Consider the following 22,654-nt stretch of genomic DNA (forward strand, 5'->3'; position numbering starts at 1 on the left):
TAATAAGCGATATTTCTTCTCAAAACACAACATTAAGGTATGAAAGATAAAGTTACCCATTAATTAAGTCTTCTAATGCGCAAAAGTTTTTTCCGTTGCTGACTAGTTTAGCGGTGATTTTTGCACTCACATTAAGACCAAAAGAGTTTGGCACAAGTACAAAAAAAACAACAATCAAAACACTGGGTATTAACGACGCCAACATATGACGTGGTTTGTATTTCCCAAAAATTGTTGGAACTATAAATTTGCTCTGTGTGTAGGAGAAGGAGCAGTAGACTACATGTTTCCAATCACACAACATGAATTGGTACTCGGCTTGGTTTTTTATCTCATATTTTGGCCAAAGTCATTCTAACTATAGTTACTTTGAACAAAATGTTGTCAAATTGGTCGACTTCGTTGATACTATTGACTGGATTGATTTGGAGAAGGATCTGATCCTGGATGGGGGTGCTAAGGTATGATTCAGTTAATTGTTCTATGTTCAGTGAACAGATCAATCGAATAACTAGTATACTGAAGAAAACAATCGCTTTCCAGACAACGAAGAGACAATCAAAGGCGTTCATGACTTAACATTTCAGCTAATTTCTGAAAGTGTTATTAACATTGCACTATCACTATAAGTACTTACAATCATTAAAACTTTATTTCACTCTTAATAATAGCCTAACAGTTATTCCATTTCATAGTTTCCCCTAAAAGTGTTTTCGATTATTTCACATCTTACAATTTCTCTAAACAGTGTGTTTCTTTTTATTTATAACAACCTGCTAGAAAAGATAAAAGTTTTTGGTACTTTCCTTTAACACTTTAGTTTGATAATATTTTTCTTATAATTTAATGATGTTTCGATTATTTAAAATTCAACCATGTCAGAAATACCATGTAACAAAAACGTTACAATAGAAAAACATATTTACAAAAATATTTTATTATTTAAAAAACCAAAAAAAAAATTAAACTTCTCATTAAAAAGAATTTCAGCAATGAAAAAACTTCTCAATAAACAAAAACTTCTTAATAAACTTCACTGTAAAAAAATAAAAAAATGTTTCACGCAATTGGAAATACAATTAGACTAATCGATTTTTAAAAATCTGGTTTCCATTAAATTTACTGACACTATATAACTACTGGATTAAAATAATTTTATAAGCATACAATAGTTGGTTTTCAGCTATTTTTTACCAGTTGAACATCGACTTTTCTTTTTTCAAGAAGTAAAACTTGGTGGCGATATTAGTCTCCTTATTCAGGGGTGGATCCAGGATTTTTTTTAAGGGGGGGGGGGCAAAACAGGTTGATCCGATAAAATTGCGTTAGGAGCAAGTTTAATTAACGCAAACTTGCGTTAACTAAGTAAATTACACTACTTTAGACTACGTTAGGGGGTGCGCAACACCCTCACTCTTACCCTGGATCCGCCACTGTCCTTGTATATAGCTTTAATATAAGAAGATCAGAAGAGGTCATGCCTAAGTGATTGAAGGGTAACCAACCCTCTTTCATGCTCATTAGGCTATCCACCACCCTTTAACCCCAATGAACTTCAATCAAAATTGTAAAATAGTCATTTTGCATAGAATAGTTGAAAAGTTAAAAAAAAATATATCCCTGGGACAAGGACTCTAGATAATACAAATTTCCCGCCATTTACACGGAGCTCTTATAATGAAAAAGGGAAGCTTTTTTTTATCTTGGGTGTGTGATTGGCTTAAAATTTTCATGGATTATTCTTTGGGTGAAGAAGATCATTCACTTCGTATTGTGAGTTGGGAGGGTGATAGGGGGTCCAAAAATGGAGTAACTGACTCTTTGTACCTTATTAGTTAAAAATATAAAAAAAATAGTTTGAGGGCATTGGTCCCCCAAAAATTGGGTCCAAAGAGGGATAAAAAAGGATTTTTTGATCGGCTTGAAATTTACACGCTAAAGTCTTTTGTGAAGCAGATCCCAGTGCAGAAGGAAGATTAGAGCAATAAGTATCGGTACCACTAAAAAAACTTCCAGAAAAAGGGCAAACATTCCCCCCCCCTCCGGCTACTTTGTGTGGAAGGGTTGGCCATAGGAACTTGGCAGGTAGCGCATTCGATTGGATATTGAAGCTTCTGGTGCCCTTCTTAATGGTCAAAAATCATTGGAAGGCAAAAGTATGTCCTAACGGGATGGTAGCTTTCCATGCCCTTTTCTGCTACCCGGCCCTTCGATACTGTACCAAAAATTTTGATAGAGCCATTTTGTTTAGTATTGTCGAGATGTCTAATAATTGTTTCCACTTGGTCGGTATCACCCCTTGCAGTCCCAGGAACGGTGGCCCTTAATTATGTAAGCTACACATTGTTCACAGATGAGCTTAGAAAAGGCTTCCATGTTTGGTTTTGGCTGTCTAATTGGTTAGGAGCTCTTGGGAATCATTTGCTAGACCATGGTTCCTGTATTTTTTCCGAGGCTCTCCAAAACGACAGGCCTGAGTAAATTATAAGACGATACGTGACCCTCAGTTTTCAAATTATTTGTAATATCACGAGAATGGCTTGGGGGACCGATTTGCAACATTCAAGAATCGTTAAAGGGTCAAGTAAAACTCAAATTTTCACTTGAGGGAAGGGCAAAGATAAATCAAAAGATGCTATCTGGTTCCAGGTCATCGAAAAGTATTTATGCAATATTTTGGAAACAGCTTGGGGGATGGATTTGACTTTGAATCTACTCTTTGGGAGAAGAAGGGAGGCGGGTGAGACATGGGAATTTCAAATTTTGAGTTTAGGGAGAGGGGCTAAAAATGTCTTGTCTCCTATCCTTCAAAGCATATTTGTAGTATAAGCTATAATCTACGCACGGTTAGGCAGCAACTTAAATGAAAAGATACTATGTGTTGTCAGGTTATAAAAATGGCGCACCTTCAATATCACAGGAAAGTCTTGGGGTATCAAGCTGGAACTTTCATGGAGTATTGATGGAAGATTAGGGGCCGTTGAGTTCTGAATAGGAGGAGAGGGCAGAGCTGTATTGAAATACATCAGAAGCATACAGGTAATCGAAATAGCATATTTACAATATTACGGCAATAGATCGGGGGATGGAGTTAGAACTTTCAAGTAGTGTTAGAGAAGGAAGTTTTAAAGAACTTCAATTTTTTGTTTGGGGGGGGGGGCTAAATATGATGTGTTTATGATCAGCCTAAGTGTGTTGCAAATTAGTACACCGAAAGGCTTTTGCCTTGGCAGTTACCATTTTACGGAAGAACGCCCTTAATATTTGCCTATTGAACTTTTATTTTAGCCTAGCCTTAATCTTGAAGACAAACAAAAATAAAATATTTACACTTTGAAGCAAAGCAGCAAATATACTAATTGATTGTAGGATTAGTTTTTTTCTTTGTATTGATCCCCTCCCTCTCCTAGGTGGGTTAGAGTCTTAGGATCGGAAATTTAACGGAACAGATAAAATATAACAAAAGAAGGGACAGGGCTGACAAGAGTTAAAACCTCGACTTGAAATCTTGCATTTTCGGTTCCATTTTTGTAGATGTCGGTGCCACTTTTTCTATATGTAGGCTATAATGATGTTTTTATTGTGATATATTTTTATTCTTGACTACTTGCTTTGTAATTTTAGCTCAATTTTTGCATTTTTGGTGACATTTCTTTGAATTCTTGGTGAAAATTCTTGCGTTCTTGGCCAAATGTTTGTAATTCTTAGCCCAACTTTTTAATATGTGTCCAATTCTTTTGTGAAAATCAGCTACTTTTCTTGCAATCTCGTTTCCATTTTGTGTATTCTTGGTGATATTTCTTGGAATTCTTGGTAACAATTCTTGCAATCTCAGCTCCAATTTTTGCAATCTCGAGCACAAACTTTTTGGTCTCGACAATACTTCTGTATTTCAGGTTGATTTGATCTTTATGAAAATCTTACCTCCAGGGTTGTTATTTTCAGCTCCAAAGAGGGGAATCTTGGATCCACTAAAAAAACTCTTTTTGACCTAAAAGGAATGCTATAACGAGAGAATGAAGAAATTAATTATGTTGTCGATTTTTTTCCCAGAGCCTCATCATTTCAAAGGGATGGCCGTAAAAACTTCAGAGGGGCTCATTCGATTTGAAATTAAAAGTTCTAATGCCTTTTTTAAGTGTCAACAGTGATTGGAGGGAAACCAGACCCCCTTCTTTTTTGCTACTCAGCCCTCTATAAACACATAAGAAATTTGATTAAAATTTTGAGATAGCAATTTTGATGAAAATAGTCAAAAGGTCCAATAAATATGCCTCCACAAACGGCATGACTCCCAACAGGCTCTGGGGGAAAGGCGGCAAGTAAGGTAAATTGACAATTGTTTAGGCATATGTTTTAGAACGGAAAAGGAGGGTTTGTGCAAAATCTAAGGAACAGCTAAGTATATTAAGTTGTAGCTTTCAGGTAATGTTGAAAGAGAAGTTGAACTGAATCAAAAGAAACTATTAGCATCCAGCTAGTCAAAAGAGCGTACCTATAATATTTCAGGAACGGTTAAGGAATAAAACTCTAAACTTTAGTGGATCTTTAAGGGAATGCTGAGAGAATAATGACCCAAATCAAAAGACACTGTGTTCACCGGGTTCTCTAAAGGATGTATCTTCAATATCTCAGGAATGGCTAAGAGTATAAAGTTGAAACTTTCAGGGAATGTTTAGGGGGATGGTGATTTAAATCAGAAGAGACTATGTGAATTCAAGTTGTCAAGAACTTTAACTGCAATATCACCGAAATGGCGAAGGATATTAAGTCGAAACTTCCAGGTAATATTGAGGGAAATTTTGATCTAAATCAAACGAGCCTATCTGCATCCAGGTTGTCATGAAGGCGTATCTGAAACACCTTAGAAACGGCTGTGGGAATTACGTTGAAACTTTCATGGAATGTTGATGGGGATGTTAAACTAAAGCAAAAAACACTATATACATCCAGATTTTCAAAGGGCATATCTGACATATCTCAGAAACAGCTAAGGATACTAAGTTAAAACTTTCAGGAATGTTGAGAGGATGATCAGCTAAATCAAAAGACTCACTGTGCACACAAGTTGCGAAAATAGTGCATCTGCAATACCTCAGGAATCAGCTAAGGATATTAAGTTGAAACTTTCAGGAATGTTGAGAGGATGATAAGCTAAATCAAAAGACTCAGTGTGCACACAAGTTGTCAAAATAGCGTATCTGCAATACCTCAGGAACAGCTAAAGGCACCATGTTGACACTTTCAGAGAATGATCAGGAATGTTGGTCTACATCAAAAGATACTACGTACATCCAGGCTGTCAAATGTCGTATCTGTGATATCTCAGGAATTGCTAAGTGGTTTCAGGCAAAGGTTTCAGGGAGTGTTGATGGGATGTTAAACCATATCAAAAGACAGTTCGTGCGTCCAATGTTGTCAAAAGGACGTATCTGTAATATCTAAGAAACGGTCAATGGTATTAATTTGAAACTCTTTGGGAATGATGAGGGGGATGCTTATCTACATTAGTATTCACTATGTGCGTTAAAGTTGTCATAGAGGTGCATCAAAACACCTTAGAAACGGCTGTGGGTATTAAGGTGAAACTTGCACGAAATGTTGAGTTGGGTGATGAATTGAATTAAAAGGAAACTGCGTGCATCTAGGTTGTAAAAATAGTGAATCTACAGTATCTCGGGAACGACTAAGGGTACTAAGTTAAAATTTTCTGAGAATGTTGAGGGTGATGTTGAACTAAATCAAAAGACAATGTGAGCATCCATGTTTTCGAAAGAGCGCCTCTGCAAATATTCAAGAACGGCTAAAAGTATTAGATAGAAACTATTATGGAATATTCAGAGGAATGTTTGAATAACTTTAAATATATTGTGTGCATCCAGGTCGTCAAAATGCATATCTGCAATGTCTCAGAGACGCCTAAAAGTATTAAGCTGAAATTTTAAGGAGATGATAAGGGGGAATATTGAAGTAAAATAAAGGCTCTTGTGTATCCAAGTTGTCAAAATCTTATATCTCCAATATCTCAGTAACGTCTGATAGTATATACTGAAACTTTCAAGGAATGTTGATGGATAATTAACAAAATCAAAAGACACTACGTGCATCCAGGTTGTCAAAATGACGTAGATACAATATCTATAGGACGGCTAAGTATATTAAGTTGAAACTGTCAGAGGTGATGTTGAACTAAACCCGAGGACACTATGGGCAACAAGATTGTCAAAAAGCTTTAAGATAAAAAAATATATTCATATGTAAGAAATAAAAAAATTTTGGCAATAAAACGAACATAAATCAAATGAAAAAAAAAACCTTTTTTCATCCAAAGTTTCCAAAAGAAAAATGAAGAGCCCTTTTAAAACCGAAAGCGAACAGAAATAAAGTCCTATAAATAAATCTGAATTAATGACGTCCACAAACTACTATCAATGAACAGATGAAACAAAAAGCGAAAAGAAATTAAAATAAACAATCGCATCAAATATAAAGGTTAAAGATTGATGAATAAATAAATTCTAAAACGAATAAAACATAAAATAACTAGTCAATGCAACCTTAAAACCGATAGAATTTACTACAAACAGGAAAGCTACAACTTACAAAGGCTATTGCGTTATTTGTGCTTTACTAAAAGCCAAATATACTTTAAAAAAAATTTCGCTTATAATTATAACATTGAAGAATCAAAAACGCTATTAAACAAAACCTTGAATCTTGAATTGATGAGATTTCCAGAAACTAAGGCTATTTTATATTTTTGTTTGTAGGTAATGATACACATTAGTATCATTATATAAATGATTTAGTAGCCTACAGTGCTTTTCTAATTACAATTGAAACAAAAATTTATTAATAACGGGTGAAAATCAAACAGTTCGTGGTAACGAACTGTAAGTAAGGAGCGACCCGGCTCAATGGTAACCGAAACTCTAGAAAACGGGTTTTTGATACCAATAGATATATCAAAAGAATCAAATTTTAATGCTGATTTCAAATATATAACTTTCATCAAGTTTAGTGCTACCCATCAAAAGTTACGCGCCTGAGAACATTTGGCTGATTTTCAAAAAAAAGGGGGAAAGACCCCCTAAAAGTTATAGAACCTTAATGAAAATCACACCATCACATTCAGCGTATCGGAGAACCCTACTGTAGAGGTTTCAAGCTCCTATCTACAAAAATGTGGAATTTTGCATTTTTTGCCGGTAGAAAGATCACCGGTGGGTGTTTATTTGTTGTTTTTTTTTTTCCCAGGAGTGATAGTATCGACCCAGCGGTCCTAGAATACCGTGGGAGGGCTCATTAGAATTAAAATTAAAAGTTCTAGTTTCCTTTTTAAGTGACTAAAAAAAATGGACGGCAACTAGGCCCCCTCCCACGCTCATTTTTTTCCCAAAGTCATCCGATCAAAATTTTGAGATAGCCCTTTTGTTCAGCATGGTCGAAAATATGATAACTATGTCTGTTAGGGTGACTTACTCCCCCGAAGTTCCCAGAGGGAGGGCTAAAAGTTATGAACTTTACCCAATGTTAACATATAGTATTGGTTATTGGTAAGTATACAGAAGTTTTCGGGTGTTTTTTTTTTGGTAGTGGGTGGGAAGGGTGGGTCGGTGGTTATGTTGGAGGATCTGTTCATGAAGGAAGTTTTCATGGGGGAAGGGATATTGCCATGAAGGGGGCGCCGGACTTGCCAGCATTATTTATTGGTTATTGGGAACTATACAACCATTTTCAGGAAGGATTTTTTTCTGGAGGGGGGGCTAGAGGAGGGGGTTACTCTGGAGAATATTTCCGTGGATGATGTTTCTTTGGGGTAAGAAACATTTCTATGAAGGGGGCGCCGGATTTCCAAGCATTAGAAATTAAATCGATCATCAGACGATCAGAAATTAAATAAAAAAAACAAGTTTTTTCAACTGAAATGTAAGAAGGAATATTAGAAATTAAAACAAACAGAAATTATAACGTATGTGAGGGGGTTCTCCCCCAAGTCAATACCTCGCTCTTTACGCTACAGTTTTTTTTAGTGCTTTCAAAAGAGCTATCTATTCCAATTAATCGGCCTTTGTGATTCAGGGGTTTGTTAATCAAAATTTTTTTAACTTTTAACGTAAAGAGCGTGGTATTGATTAAGGGGAGAACCCCTTCATATACGTAATAACATATACGTAATAAAAAAACAATAAAAAAACAAGCGATACGGCTCAATATTAATCGAAACTTTTAAAAACGGAATTTTGATGTCAATAAATGTATCAAAAGAATGTGTTTATAATGCTGATCCTAAATATATAAATATTATTAAGTTTAGTATTACTCATCAAAGGCTACAGGCCTGAGAAAATTTACTCGATTTTTTAAAGAGGGGGGATACATCCCCTACAAGTGAAAGAATTTTAATGAAAATCACACCGTCAGAATTCAGCGTATCAGAAAACCCTATTACATAGGTTTCAAGCTCATATCTGCAAAAATCTGCAACTTTGTATTTTTTGCCAGAAGAAAAATATTCGAATATAGAAGTTAGTTACGTAAGTTAATTTGTAAAGACATCCATTTAGCAAAAGAAAATTAAAATTTTTATGCAAATAAAAGCTGCATTAACTAAAAAACGATCAGAAATTAAATAAAAAAAACAAATTTTTTAAACTGAAAGTAAGGAGCGACATTAAAACTTAAAACGAACAGAAATTATTCCGTATATGATAGGGGCTGTTCCCTCCTCAACGCCTCGCTCTTTACGCTAAATTTTTTTATTGTTTTAAAAAATAAATTTGTGAGAAAGAGTAAAAATTTAGAGCAAAGAGCGGGACGTTCAGGAGAGGACAGCCCCTTTCATATACTGAATATTTTTTGTTCGTTTTAAGTTTTAGTGTCGCTCCTTAATTTGAGTTAAAACTTGTTTTTTTTTATTTAATTTCTGATCGTTTTTTAGTTAATGCAGCTTTTATTTGCATTAAAATTTTACTTTTCTTTTGCTAAATGGATGTCTTTACAAATTAACTTACGTAACTAACTTCTATATTCGTATATTTTTCTTCTGGCAAAAAATACAAAGTTGCAGATTTTTGCAGATATGAGCTTGAAACCTATGTAATAGGGTTTTCTGATACGCTGAATCTGACGGTGTGATTTTCATTAAAATTCTTTCCCTTGTAGGGGATGTTTCCCCCTCTTTAAAAAATCGAGTAAATTTTCTCAGTCTCGTAGCCTTTGATGACTAATACTAAACTTAATAAAATTTATATATTTAGAATCAGTATTATAAACACATTCTTTTGATACATTTATTGACATAAAAATTCCGTTTTTAAAAGTTTCGATTACTATTGAGCCGTATCGCTTGTTTTTTTATTGTTTTTTTTTATTACGTATATGTTATTACGTATATAAGGGGGTTCTACCCGTAGTAAAAACCACCCACATTAAGTTAAAAGTTAAAAAAAAATTTTATTAAAAAACCCCAGAAAAACAAAAGCCGGTTAATTATAATAGATAGCTATTTTTAAAGCAATAAAAAAAACTGTAGCGTAAAGAGCGAGGTATTGACTTGGGGGAGAACCCCCTCACATACGTTATAATTTCTCTCCGTTTTAAGTTCTAATATTCCTTCTTACATGTCAGTTGAAAAAACTTGTTTTTTTTTATTTAATTTCTGATCGTTTTTTAAATAATGCTTGGAAATCCGGCGCCCCCTTCATAGAACTTTCCCTTACCCCACAGAAACATCCTCCACGGAAATATTCTCCAGAGTAACCCCCTCCTCTAGCCCCCCCTCCAGAAAAACTTCTTCCTGAAAATGGTTGTATACTTCCCAATAACCAATAAATAATGCTGGCAAGTCCGGCGCCCCCTTCATGGCAATTTCCCTTCCCCCATGAAAACTTCCTTCATGAACATATCCTCCAACATAACCCCCGATCCACCCTTCCCTTCCACTACCAGAAAAAAAAACCCTGAAAACTTCTGTATACTTCCGAATAACCAATACTATATGTTAACATTGGGTAAAGTTCATAACTTTTAGCCCTCCCTCTGGGTAATTCGGGGGATTAAGTCATCCTAAAAGACATATTTATCATATTTTCGACCATGTTGAACAAAATGGCTATCTCAAAATTTTGATCGGGTGACTTTGGGAAAAAAATAAGCGTGGGAGGGAGCCTATTTGGCCTCCATTTTTTTTTGGTCACTTAAAAAGGAAACTAGAACGTTTAATTTCCGTTCCAATGAGCCCTCCCACGATATTCTAGGACCACTGGGTCGATACGAGCATCCCTGGAAAACAAAAAAACAAAAAACAAATAAACACGCATTCGTGATGTTTCTTCTGGCAAATAATGTAAAATTACATATTTTTGCAGATAAAAGTTTGACAACTTTACAGCAAGGTTCTCATACGTTGTGAATATGACGAGGGGACGTTCGCTGGGGTTCTATAGCTTTTAGGTGTTGTTTCCCCCTTTTCTCGAAAATCAGCCAAATTTTCTCAGGTGCGTAACTTTTGATGGGTAGCCCTAAACTTGATGAATGTTACATATTTGAAATCACCATTAAAATCTGATTCTTTTGATATATCTATTGGTATCAAAAACCCGTTTTCTAGAGTTTCGGTTACCATTGAGCCGGGTCGCTCCTTATTGAAACAAAATTTCGCTTATAAGTATAACATTGAAGAATCAAAAACGCTATTAAAAAAAACCTTGAATCTTGAATTGATGAGATTTCCAGAAACTAAGGTTATTTTATATTTTTGTTTGTAGGTAATGATACACATTAGTATCATTATATAGATGATTTGGAGGCTACAGTGCTTTTCTAATTACAATTGAAACAAAAATTTATTAATAACGGGTGAAAATATCTTAAGAGAGGGATATACGTAAAATCCCACTTTTTCCCCAGTTTTATCACAAAAATTAACAATAGTATTAAAAACAAAAAAATATTAAAGTTGTTTTCAAACCTCAAATATTTGTAGGATCTTTAGTGAACTCAAAGATTTAAATCCAGAAAAACATACAAGTGGTGTGTTTAGGATACCTTGCTTATTGTGGAAAATTTTACATTGTGAGAACACAACAAAATTTCGAAAATAGACTCCAACAGCACAAAATAGCAATAGATTTTTCCTTAAAGTACAATAAAAAAACAGAAACTTTCGATCCAACAGTTGTGGAACATATATTTGATAATCCGCACTATAATAAAAAATTCAACAAAACAAAAATAATTTGTAATTGTGTTGAGCAACAAAGGGATATCGATTAAATTCAATTTATAGTAGTGTAATAAAAACAGACTTAAGCCATGACTTAAGCCGGGCTTAGTTTTCTTGTTTGTATTGTTAGTTGAATCTCATATTTATTCTCATTCTTTGTTTGGCTGAGGACGGCTATTAGCCGAAAAAGCTTGTTTTTTCGAAAAAAATTTCAGTTGAAATACTTGTTTTTTTATTATTTAATTTTTGATCGTTTTTTTTAAATAATGCTGGGAAATTCGGTGCCTCCCCCTCATAGCAATCTCCCTTCCCTCATGAAAACTTACTCCATGGAAAAAAACGGAGAACTTGCATTAAACAATGATATTAAGACTCTTATTGTTGGTTTTAGCTTTCTTCTTTGTATTGTTAATTTAATCTCATCTTTATTGTCATTCTTTGTTTTGCTGAGGACGGCTATTAGCCGAAATATTTAGTTACTTTTCTTCTGCAATTTGCCGTTTACATTATCTTCTTTATTGTTTGGTAATATGGGAAGGTAGTATAAGTCTTCGGCGGTATTTATGCCTAGCTTATGAGGATGAACTACAACGTCCTTTTTATTGAAATTAATTAAAAAGAACTTTTTCCAAAAAATAAGTATTATATGTTTACTATACATGATCAAAAGATTTGTCATGTTTAGCCTCATACAAGTTTGCATTTAAAAGGTCAAGATAAATTAAACTTTGGACAAAGTGAAAGGTTTTTTGCCAGATTAGTAATGTAAAAAATTCATTCAATTTATTAAACACAATAGTTTCTTGACATATTTACGGCTTTTCAATGGTCTTTCCAACTATAAATATTAAGAAGCATGCCAAAATGATCAATATTTTTGAACTGAGCCATGAAGCATTTCTTCTATGACTTTACGGTCACCTGCTATTTCAAGTTGTGTCAATGGAGGGAGGCAGGGGTGCCTCTGCCCCCTAGTTTTTGCCCCACCCAGGTTTTGTTTTTACAGTGTTTTCATTGGTAAATGCCTTTTTTCTGTGTTTCTATTGAAACAAATGACATAACAACAAATTTGGGCTCCACTTCCAAATATTAATGATACAATTTAACTCCCCCCACTGATTTTTTCTGAATCTAGTCTTGCCTAGAATTACCCTGGCATTTAGAATTAGATTATATCTTTTATTCAGCATATGATTTTTAATTTATAAAATTATTGGGTGTGCTGAGAGGGGGACTATAAAAGATTGAGAATTTTAAGCCTCAGGTGTAGGGTTTTCAACAATCGGAATTACGGCAGTGCCCTCTTTATTCTTCCCAGCCTTTCCGCTCCCGAAATGGCACCCAAAATCTCTTTTTGGATGCCATATGTCTTTTTCTGATAACAATATGAAGTCGAATTCTACCGAACATGTAGATATTAAAGTTATTCTGAAGGGCATAAAAAGGATATAAGACCTGTAGTTAACATACCTTGGGAAAAGGAGTGTTATTAATAAGTAAATTTTTCTTCCGCAATGATCAAAAGAATTTGAGCTTCTCATAATAAAGTATATTTCTATTATTATAGCTTTTATTACTTTAACATTTAAGGAGAACTGATCGTTAGAAAAGATTGGACGCATTTCAAAGAATTGTCTTACCCATGATTCTTACATAGGTTACCGCGGCCACAGTGGAAAGTCGTTGGCGTTAGACTGCACAGCCCTGTATAGATTAAATAAAAAAAAATTAAATAAAAAAGTTTTTTTTAACTGAAAGTAAGGAGCGACATTAAAACTTAAAACGAATCGAAATTATTCCGTATATGAATGGGGCTATCCCCTTCTCAACGCCTCACTCTTTACGCTAAAGTTTTTTTATTGTTTTAAAAAATAAAGTTGTGTGACAGAGTCAAACTTTAGCGTAAAGAGCAAGGCGTTGAGGAGGGGACAGCCCCTTTCTCATACGGACTAATTTCTATTCATGTTAAGTATTAATGTCGCTCCTTACTTTCAGTTGAAAAAAATTGTTTTTTTTATTTAATTTTTGAACGTTTTTGAATTAATGCAGCTTTGATTTTGGCTCACCGTACATGAATAATTAGAATAAAATTAGCATATTAATTTTATTGTTTTGGCTAAATGGCTTTCTCGAAATTTTGTTATGACATAACTTACGAATTAACTTACGTAACAATCTTCTATATTTGTATGTTTTTATATTAGGGAGTTTACCCCTAGTCAATACCTCGCTCAATACGCAAAAGTTCGAATTTTGTTCGAATCATAAACGCCTCAACCAGACAGCCCAGTTAATTAGAGTAGATAGCTCTTTTGAAAGTACTAAACAAAACTTTAGCGGCAAGGACGAGGTATTGACTAGGGGGCAAACCCCTTCACATACGTAATAATTTCTGTTTGTTTTAAGTTTTAATGTTGCTCCTTACTTTCAGTTGAAAAAACTTGTCCTTTTTTTTATTTCTCATACTAGCCACAGACTCGATTTTTTCGCCAGATTTATTTCTTTGCTTTGTCATGATTGGCCAGCTCAGCCTTAGATTATGTATAAGCTACGCCTAAGAATATTCTTTACATATCATCACCTAGTTAAATAACCTAATAAAGAGCAAACAATGGCATGCTAATGGAGCAAACAGTTATTTAATTTCTGATCGTTTTTTTTTAATAATGTCTTTTTGAGAAATCCGGCGCCCCCTTCATAAAAATGTCGCTTCCCCCACAAAAACATACTCCATTGAAATATCTTCCCCTGGACCCCCCCCCTCACACCAGTAAAAAAACCCTCCTGAAACGTCTGTATACTTCCCAATAACCAATACTATATGTAAACAATGGGCAAAGCTCATAACTTGCAGCCCTTCCCCCGGGAACTGTGGGGGATTAAGTCATCCTCAAAGACATATTTATTAGATTTTCGACTATGCTAAACAAAATGGCTATCTTAAAATTTTGATTGGGTGACTCCAGGAAAAAATGAGCGTGGGAGGGGGGCCAAGTTGCCCTCCAATTTTTTGGTCACTTAAGAAGGTCACTAGAACTTCTAATTTCCATTCAGATGAGCCCTCGCACGATATTCTAACACTACTGGATCGATACAATCACCCCTGGGAAAAAAAACAAAATAAACAGGCATCCGTGATCTTTCTTCTGGCAAAAAATACAAAATTCCACATTCTTGCAGATAGGAGCTTGATACTTCCTTAGTAGTGTTATATGATACGCTGAATCTGATGATGTGATTTTGATTAAAGTTCAATGACTTTTAGGGGCTGTTTTCCCCTTTTTTCAAAAACAAGGCAAATTTTCTCAGACACATAACTTTTGATGGGTAAGACTAAACTTAATGAAGCTTATATATTTGAAATCAGCATAAAAATCATATTCTATTAATATATCTATTGGTATCAAAATTACGGTTTTTAGAGTTTTGGTTACTATTGAGCCGGGTCGCTCCTTACTTACAGTTCGTTACCACGGACTGTTTGACAAAAAAAAAACAGAGAAACAATCACACCAATATTTAGCCTATATAAAACTAGGCGTCTTAAATATTAAAAAAAAATCCAAATCCTAATTGTATCTGTGAGTGGCAATTGTGTATATATTGATCTCTTTATTTAATTTTTAGATTTTTTTTTTGTTCATCTGGTAATACGAGACACCTAGCTTACGCAGGCGAAATATTCTGGTGATAATTTCTCTTCTTTATTCTACCAAAAGATTCGTTTTTTCCCTCTATGCATATGTCTTTGTTAAGTGTGACCAAAAGATTGTCTATTGCTAAATTATAAGATACTTTAGTCATTTGTTCTGTACATTCATTTTTATCCCTTGGGAATATCCTTCTACCTGCCCTAAAGTTAGAGGTCAATAAACGATATTATGCAAAAGCGTAAAACAAGGACTTGGTTGGATTGTCTTCTGAAACAATTATTTATAATAAAAGTGATTTAATCATAAAACTGAAGTTCTAGTCATCGTATAATTGGTAAACATTTGGCACCTCCTCCAAAGCAAACAGAAAATATACACATTGCTTCACCCAGTACATCAAGAACTTTTTTTCTTTTTTTTTCATTGCCTGTTTCTCAAATCGTAGAGACAGGAGAAAGATATTTAGGGGTTTGCAACAGTTTTAAATTACACTCAGTGTTAAGACTTTTATTCTTTCGTATCTCTCTCCTTTCCAACGTCATATCTTTCTTAAATTTCAGTATGACTTATTCCGAATTAATTGCTGTTTCAGCAAAAGTTATAGGTGAAACTTGAGACATTCATAATGTGCAGTCACAATACTTAGTTACCTTACGTAAGAGGCATGTTGCTGCTATAATCATGTGACCTAAAAACTATTGAAAATTATTATATTAACATAGTTTACTCTCCAATGTTTCTGCCACCGTCAGGTCAAGGTGTGGATGAGGAAGGTACAGTCCCCTCCTAAAAAGAATAAGTTCTGCTCATTTTGGAGCTTTAATGCTACTCTTTATTTTCATAATAACGACTTATACAAAAAATATTAATAGACATCATAAGGGATTAGATATCAATTTCATATTTTTGATTCGTTTTTAAAGTTTCTTTTTCCATCCCCCCCCCCGCTACGAAAATTATCCTGGTTACGTCCCTGGTGAGTATACATCAATTTCTATCTCCACCATCTTCTCGGTCCATACAAGCTGAGGTATTTTGCATTAAAATGCACCCTTTTAGGTATCTTCCTCCCTCTCTAACTACAAAACAATCAGAGAACACCATTATAGAGCTTAAGTACCTTTTTAAGCTTTGTAATTTGTCCATTGCTTAAAGATAGTATTTTTTATTGGGAAATTTACGGACATTTTTCATGGGTGAGTTTTCTGCAGGGTATATACTCTCTCCAGAAAATAGCCCCATCCCCGCAAAAAGTATACCCGTGCAGAAAATAGCCACCCCTCCTCCCCGTAAACTAACCCCCAAGAAATATTTTGGGAATAATTTCTTTTCAGCTGGGATGTATTTTGCATGAGGGGATTTTCCTGGGGGCATTTTCCGAGGGGGGGGGATAAACGTCTAGAATCTTTAAAAATGGAGGTAAAAAATGGAATTTGAGACAGTTAGACAAAGTTCACGGGAATTAAACACGTTCTTCTTCATCTTTTAGGTACCCCCACCCCTTCCCAAAGGAATGTTGGATACGGTTCGGATTTATGATCCATTACGTCTGAAAAAACACTAGAAGGTTTTACTAGGAAAGGGCTTAATGAGCCAACAATATAAGAGCGGAAAGTATATATTACCAAAAAATAAATATGCCTTTATTTTCTTTTTCAATTATCATACCAAAATACCAAATATATCTTTCTAAGAAAATAATTCCCAAAAAGATATTTTTCAAAATTTGGGGTGCACATGCACCCTCCCCGTAGTTGACGCAATTTCCTATTTGTTTGCCTATGAACAAACGAATCAAAAGATAAAAGCGTAGTAAGTTTAAACATAGCAATAAATTAATATTTAGCTATCAGCAGTGACTTGAATTCATGAAATTTTAGGACGGGGTGGAGCAAAATTTATTTTCCAAAATATAGAGGGGCAAATTTATTGTTTTTATCGATTTCTTAATGAAAATACCAAAAAAGGATATTTTCAACAAAAATACCCCCCAAATGCTAAAACTACTATGGGGTTAAATCTATAAGGTATATGCCCCCCCCCCCCCTGTAATGTACGCCACTGCCGATAAACAAACAAATCAAAAGAGAAAAGGATATCATGCTCAGTCACAACAATAGAATAAAATGTAACTATGAATAATGACTAACTCACTGAAATTTAGGGGAGCAAAATTTATTTTTCAAAATCAAGGGGGAGGTGAACTTGTCATTTTACATTTTCTCTTAATTTAATTTCTGATCGTTTTTTAAATAATGCTTGGAAATCCGGTGCCCCCTTCATAGAAATGTCCCTTACCCCAAAGAAACATCCTCCACGGAAGGAATCTCCCGAGTAACCCCCTCCTCCAGCCCCCCCCAGAAAAAAATTCTTCCTGAAAATGTCTGTATACTTCCTAATAACCAATACAATATCTAAGCAATGGGCAAAGTTCATAACTTGCAGCCCTTCCCCTCGGAACTGTGGGGGATTGAGTCATCCTAAAAGACATATTTATTAGATTTTCGACTATGCTGAACAAAATGGCTATCTCAAAATTTTAATTGGGTGACTTTGGGAAAAAATGACCGTGGGTGGGGGCCTAGTTGCCCTCCATTTTTTTTGTCACTTAAAATGGGCACTAGAACTGTTAATTTCCGTTCCAATGAGCCCTCCTACGATATTTTAGGACCACTGGGTCAATATAATTACCCCTGGAAAAAAAACAAACAAATAAACACGCATTCGTGATCTTTCTTCCGGCAAAAAATGGAAAATTCCACATTTTTGTAGATAGGAGCTTGAAACCTCTACAGTAGGGTGCTCTGATACGCTGAATATGATGGTGTGATTTTCATTAAGGTTCTATAGCTTTTAGGGGGGCCTTTCCTCTTTTTTGAAAAATCAGCCAAATTATTCTCAGGCGCGTAAATTTTGATGGGTACGATCAAACTTGATCAGACTTATATATTTGAAATCAGAATTAAAATCTGATTCTTTTGATGTATCTATTGGTATCAAAATTCCGTTTTTAGAGTTTTGGTTACCATTGAGCCGGGTCGCTCCTTACTTACAGTTCGTTACCACGAACTGTTTGAAAAGTTTGTTTTATACCCTTTGCTGTTTCCAGTCACCCGTTTTTTATATGCTAGAAATTTAACACAATAAGAGAGTTGAAAGATGCCTCTGATCTACATTTTTTCTCTTATTCCATTTTCATTCATCTGTAATGTTTTGAACTTTCTCATCGGACAATTCTTTCTATTATGCTATTTAGAGACAGTCAAGAGCCTTTCTAAGCTTTGATTTCAAATCATATAAAATTTGAGCAATAGCTCTGTTGAATGCAACTAAAATCTATGTTAGATCAACTTACGCAACTGTAGTGATTCTTTTTTTAAACAGTTTAATTTAGCTTAGTCAGTGTGGTCAAATTTTAGTCATGTAGGATCAAACTTATATGATCAACCAAATCCACATCCAGATACATTGAGTTTTTACATACATTGAAACAACCTTCAGCAAAGGCTTAGAAAGACTAAAGAACAGCTTTAGCTTTATAAATCAAATGAATCCAGTCTAATTATTTCCTATCCCTTATACTTTCTGATAATGGCTAAAAATTTAAATCAAAGAAGGGAAAAAGAAAAATGAAAATGTTGAAAAATACTTCTTTTAAAAAAATCTTGTGTCTCCAAATGCAAGAAAAGTAAAACAAACAAAAAATTGTGTCAGTGACCCATTCTATGTAAGATAACTATTTCTATGTTATAGATAACCAATCACAACGAATAATGATTGCTGGTAAATAATTCAATTATTCAATTTGCAACCTATTGCATCGAATAGAATTATTATTCATAATTAGTTACTATGACTACCACCGTGTCGTAAATAATTGATCATTTATTCATTAATTAAATTTTCTTGCCGTGTTTCGGTTCAGATCAGATTCTTATTTTTGTCTATAGAGCAAAACTTTGAAGAAGGAGAGCCCACGATCATAGCCATAGTCAGGCTCTGGCTAGGGTCATGAATAAAAGTTTGAAGACGATAACGACACACAAATTTTAAATAGATATTTGCTCATTAATAAATAATTTTTGAATTTGCCTCAAAAGAAACGAACCGTGTATTGCGATGCATTTTGTATTCTAAGAACGGCAGTAGCTCAAATACTAAATCAATATTTATTGCTATTTTTTGCAGGTGGAAAGCAGAAAAAGAAGCCAGCAGCTTCTTCTTTACAAAGATGCTTCTGCAAAGCTTTCAGTGAAGAATGATTTCAAATACTTATTGCTCAAATCTTCATGTACAAGAAACTCAAAGATGTTTGAAATTACGTTAAATTATAACTCTGGTAGCAAACCACTTTTTTATTCAAGCTGCATCAACGGTACATGGACATTTTTTTTAAATAAAAACTCCTGTGGTAGCTTAACGATGAAGAGCAACTACCAAAAAAAAATTACAGTACACAAATTAGGAACAGGAGATGTAACAAAAGAAAAAAAGCTTGGTGTTCTCCAAGAGAGTGGGAAAATTAGATTAGAAGAACTTGGCAACTTTTCTAAGCCGCAAGTACTTGTGGCACTTTTGGGACTCCGTGGATCCGGAAAATCGACAATTGCTTCATTGCTATCTGGAAATGAAAAAATGTTTCTCCAGGGAAGAAGCAGCACGAAAACAACAACTTTAGGAATTGACATCTCCCCAATAATTTCTACCAATGAATATGTTCCTGCAATAAATAAGGTATTAAAAATTGGTTTCAATAATAGTGGATCACCTTTTCCGTTAGTGTTTACTGACAGCGAAGGAATGGGAGTGAGAGGTGACAGCATTGATTTTGTTTCAACAATTCCTCCTTTGCTATTTTCCAACGTTATTATGTGGGTGACAACTGATTCTTTACGGGCTGATGAGGAACTTACAAAATTGGATCGCTACCTTAATTTGGCGAACAAAATCCAAGACGATAGTGGTGAGCTTTGTACTGACTTTATGGGCGGTCGATTAGTCGTAATAGTGAATAAAATGCAAGGCGATGAAAGTGACGAAGAACTTACAGACGAACTTTTAGAAGAAGAGTTTGAATCAGAAACCCAAACTGCAACAAACAGAAATTCAATACGCAGAAGACTAAAACAGTGTTTCAAGTCGATTCAAGTAGTAGGATTCCCTTATTTGTATCTACCGAGGACAGACGATTATTTAAAATATACCAGTCTTGAAGGGGAAGGATCAGATCGTTTCAAAGAGAGCCTTACTAAAATAATCAAATTAATTTTAAACGCAGAAAATGAAGTTAGAATCTTAGCTTGGACAATCATTACGCCAACTGTCTTGACACCCCTTTATGGTCTCATCTTTGAAAAGATTAATACTGATGCTGAATTCTTAGACAATGACCTTAGAGATGCTCTGTTCAACATCAAGATAAAAAACAATTTAACATAATATGTATTCAGCTTTAATAAGCATCTAACTGAAACTTAAAGAAATAAGAAAAATGGAGCCCTTTTTGATTCTGTTCATGTTTTGATAGATGATAACAAAAAGGCATTAGCTACACTGTTGGAAGAAGGTAAAACTAAAATACAAACAAACATTGTTATTAAAGAATGGAATATAGTTCAGCCTCGATTGACAGACTCTTTAGAAAAGCTCATGTATTTTTATTTCAATACGACTTTAAGCAATAGTCGGTCATTGCTGCTAAAATTACTTTCGGTATGCAAGTACTTACCCGCAGAAATTCATCACTTTTTGAAAGATCACTTTTCAGGAAGAGTCTCTAGATTTCAAAGTCAAATGAGTAAACTGCCGTTAGAAATTTTAAAAAGAAGCTATAAGGTAGCAGACTTGTTTGATGAAGAAAAGAAGAAATTTTGGGTTTCTGTTCTGAGCAAAGAACAGCTTACGCCTGTACTGAACGTGCCGAAGCAGAAGAGCTTCTACAATCTGGGATTAGTATTATTGAATTTGTAAAATCAACAGAGAAAATTGACAAGGCTTTTAAAGCCTTTGCAAGTCTACAAGATATTATAGCGAAAAAGCCCCAGTTTGACGTTTCTTCATCAGTTCTTCCCTGTAATGTATGGAGTTCCTTGAAAAAAGTGCAAGCAATTTTTAGATAAATTAAAACTAAATTCAGCAAAGGCTTAGAAAGACTAAAGAACAGCTTTAACTTTATAAACCAAATGAATCCAATTGAAGCACATTTTGACTTTATCAGTGTTACTCCTAATATTGTCTCAAATGGCAAGAAGGCAAGAATCTTTGACCAGATTTGTGACCTGCCTACAATCTTGTCATCGATGGGATCTGATATAGAGGAACTCCGGTTAATTTGTTTTAATGTAAAAGTTTATGGATACACTAGTACACCACTCAAGGTATTATCAGTTGAAACTGGGTATCTTAATATAAACGCTAAGGGTTCTACTGTCCACTTAATTGAGCCATTTTCTCCTCCAAAGGTAGATCCTGGTCAACCTGGCTTGGTTGGCCTAAGTGGAGGAACTGTTTTGACAAGAGTTCATTATTCTGTCAAAGGTGGCGTGTTGAAAATCATTGGAAATGGAGGTGATGGTGGAGACGGCGGAGAGGGTGCGCCTGGTTTACAGGGAGAAGATGGGAAGGATGGGTCTATTTCTGCCAGGCTTTATGACAAGTCGTATTATGATGCTTTAAATACTAATAAATTAACCCAACAAGATTATACCGAGGAAAAGTGTTCAGAAGAGGGGCCCTGTTCTTTTGATCTTAATCACTTCACTCAGAAGCTTTTCACTTCACTCAGGTTTTTTGATCCTGGATTCATAAGATTTAATAATACACGGATAATACGAAATGGGAAATACATATTTGATACAGTAAATAAAACTTGGACCGTTTTGGATATTTGCAGAAGAACTTGGACCTACGCACAAATTTTTGTACAATCATCAACTGGTGCTACGCCTGGAGTAACACGTTTTTCTGGCAATCCAGGTCGACCCGGGGGTGACGGAGGTGAGCCAGGGGAGCTAAAACTTAACATTGATGTATGTTTCAGGAAACATTTTACGCTAGTCACCCAAGGCGGAAAAGGAGGAAAGGGTGGGATTGGAGGTCCCGGAGGTGTCGGAGGTAGAGGTGGACAGAACAAGATTTTGAAAGTAACATACACTCGGATTCAAGAATGGAAGCATTCTTGCGATGAAAAAATACCTCTTATACCTCTTATTGATTTGTGTAATTGTTATAACCACGATAAAATCCTGAGAAGCACTATAGGGCCCGGTGAAAAACTTAATGGAAGACAAGATGATGGTGGTCTTGGAGAAGATGGAGCAAAAGGCAAAGATGGAAAAAATAATAAAATAAATAGTCTAATTCAGTATTTAACGGTTGCTGGAAACCCCCTTTTTTCCATTTTTGAAGAAATAAATTCACTAAATCTAACGAAAAGATCGGAAATAAGGTATAATGGTCAAAAATCAATTCAAAGGATGATTGATTATATTGGAAATTTGCTAATGCTTATAAACCAGCAAAAAGATACTCTATCCACGCTCAGAGCTCACTATACAGCTCAATTGATCGGAATGAGTTTAGACAGTATAATTAGAAGTGAAATGAATTTAGCTGATGCTTTAATATTATCATACAAAAATAAACAAGAGTCTTTATCGACCGATTTTAAAACATATATGGAAGCATTGAAGTCTGTTGATGACCTTATAAGTCAATTTAAAACTGGCAACTTAAAACATATTGTCGACAAGTTAAGAGATAAGCTTTTAGCAGA

General features: G+C 34.7%; 1 protein-coding gene across 1 annotated transcript; it reads left to right on the forward strand.

Moving 5' to 3' along the window:
* The first annotated feature begins 244 nt into the window (after positions 1–244).
* LOC148947078 (uncharacterized) lies at positions 245–20,685 on the forward strand. Its single transcript, XM_089096862.1, has 2 exons — positions 245–461; positions 19,069–20,685. The coding sequence occupies exons 1-2, from the start codon at positions 303–305 to the stop codon at positions 20,317–20,319; spliced, it is 1,410 nt and encodes a 469-aa protein (XP_088952988.1). The 5' UTR covers positions 245–302; the 3' UTR covers positions 20,320–20,685.
* Positions 20,686–22,654: the final 1,969 nt, after the last annotated feature.

This window comes from Artemia sp. Qi Xiang Cuo, chromosome 11, assembly GCF_049724085.1.
Source record: "Artemia sp. Qi Xiang Cuo chromosome 11, ASM4972408v1, whole genome shotgun sequence".
Lineage (NCBI taxonomy): Eukaryota > Metazoa > Arthropoda > Branchiopoda > Anostraca > Artemiidae > Artemia > Artemia sp. Qi Xiang Cuo.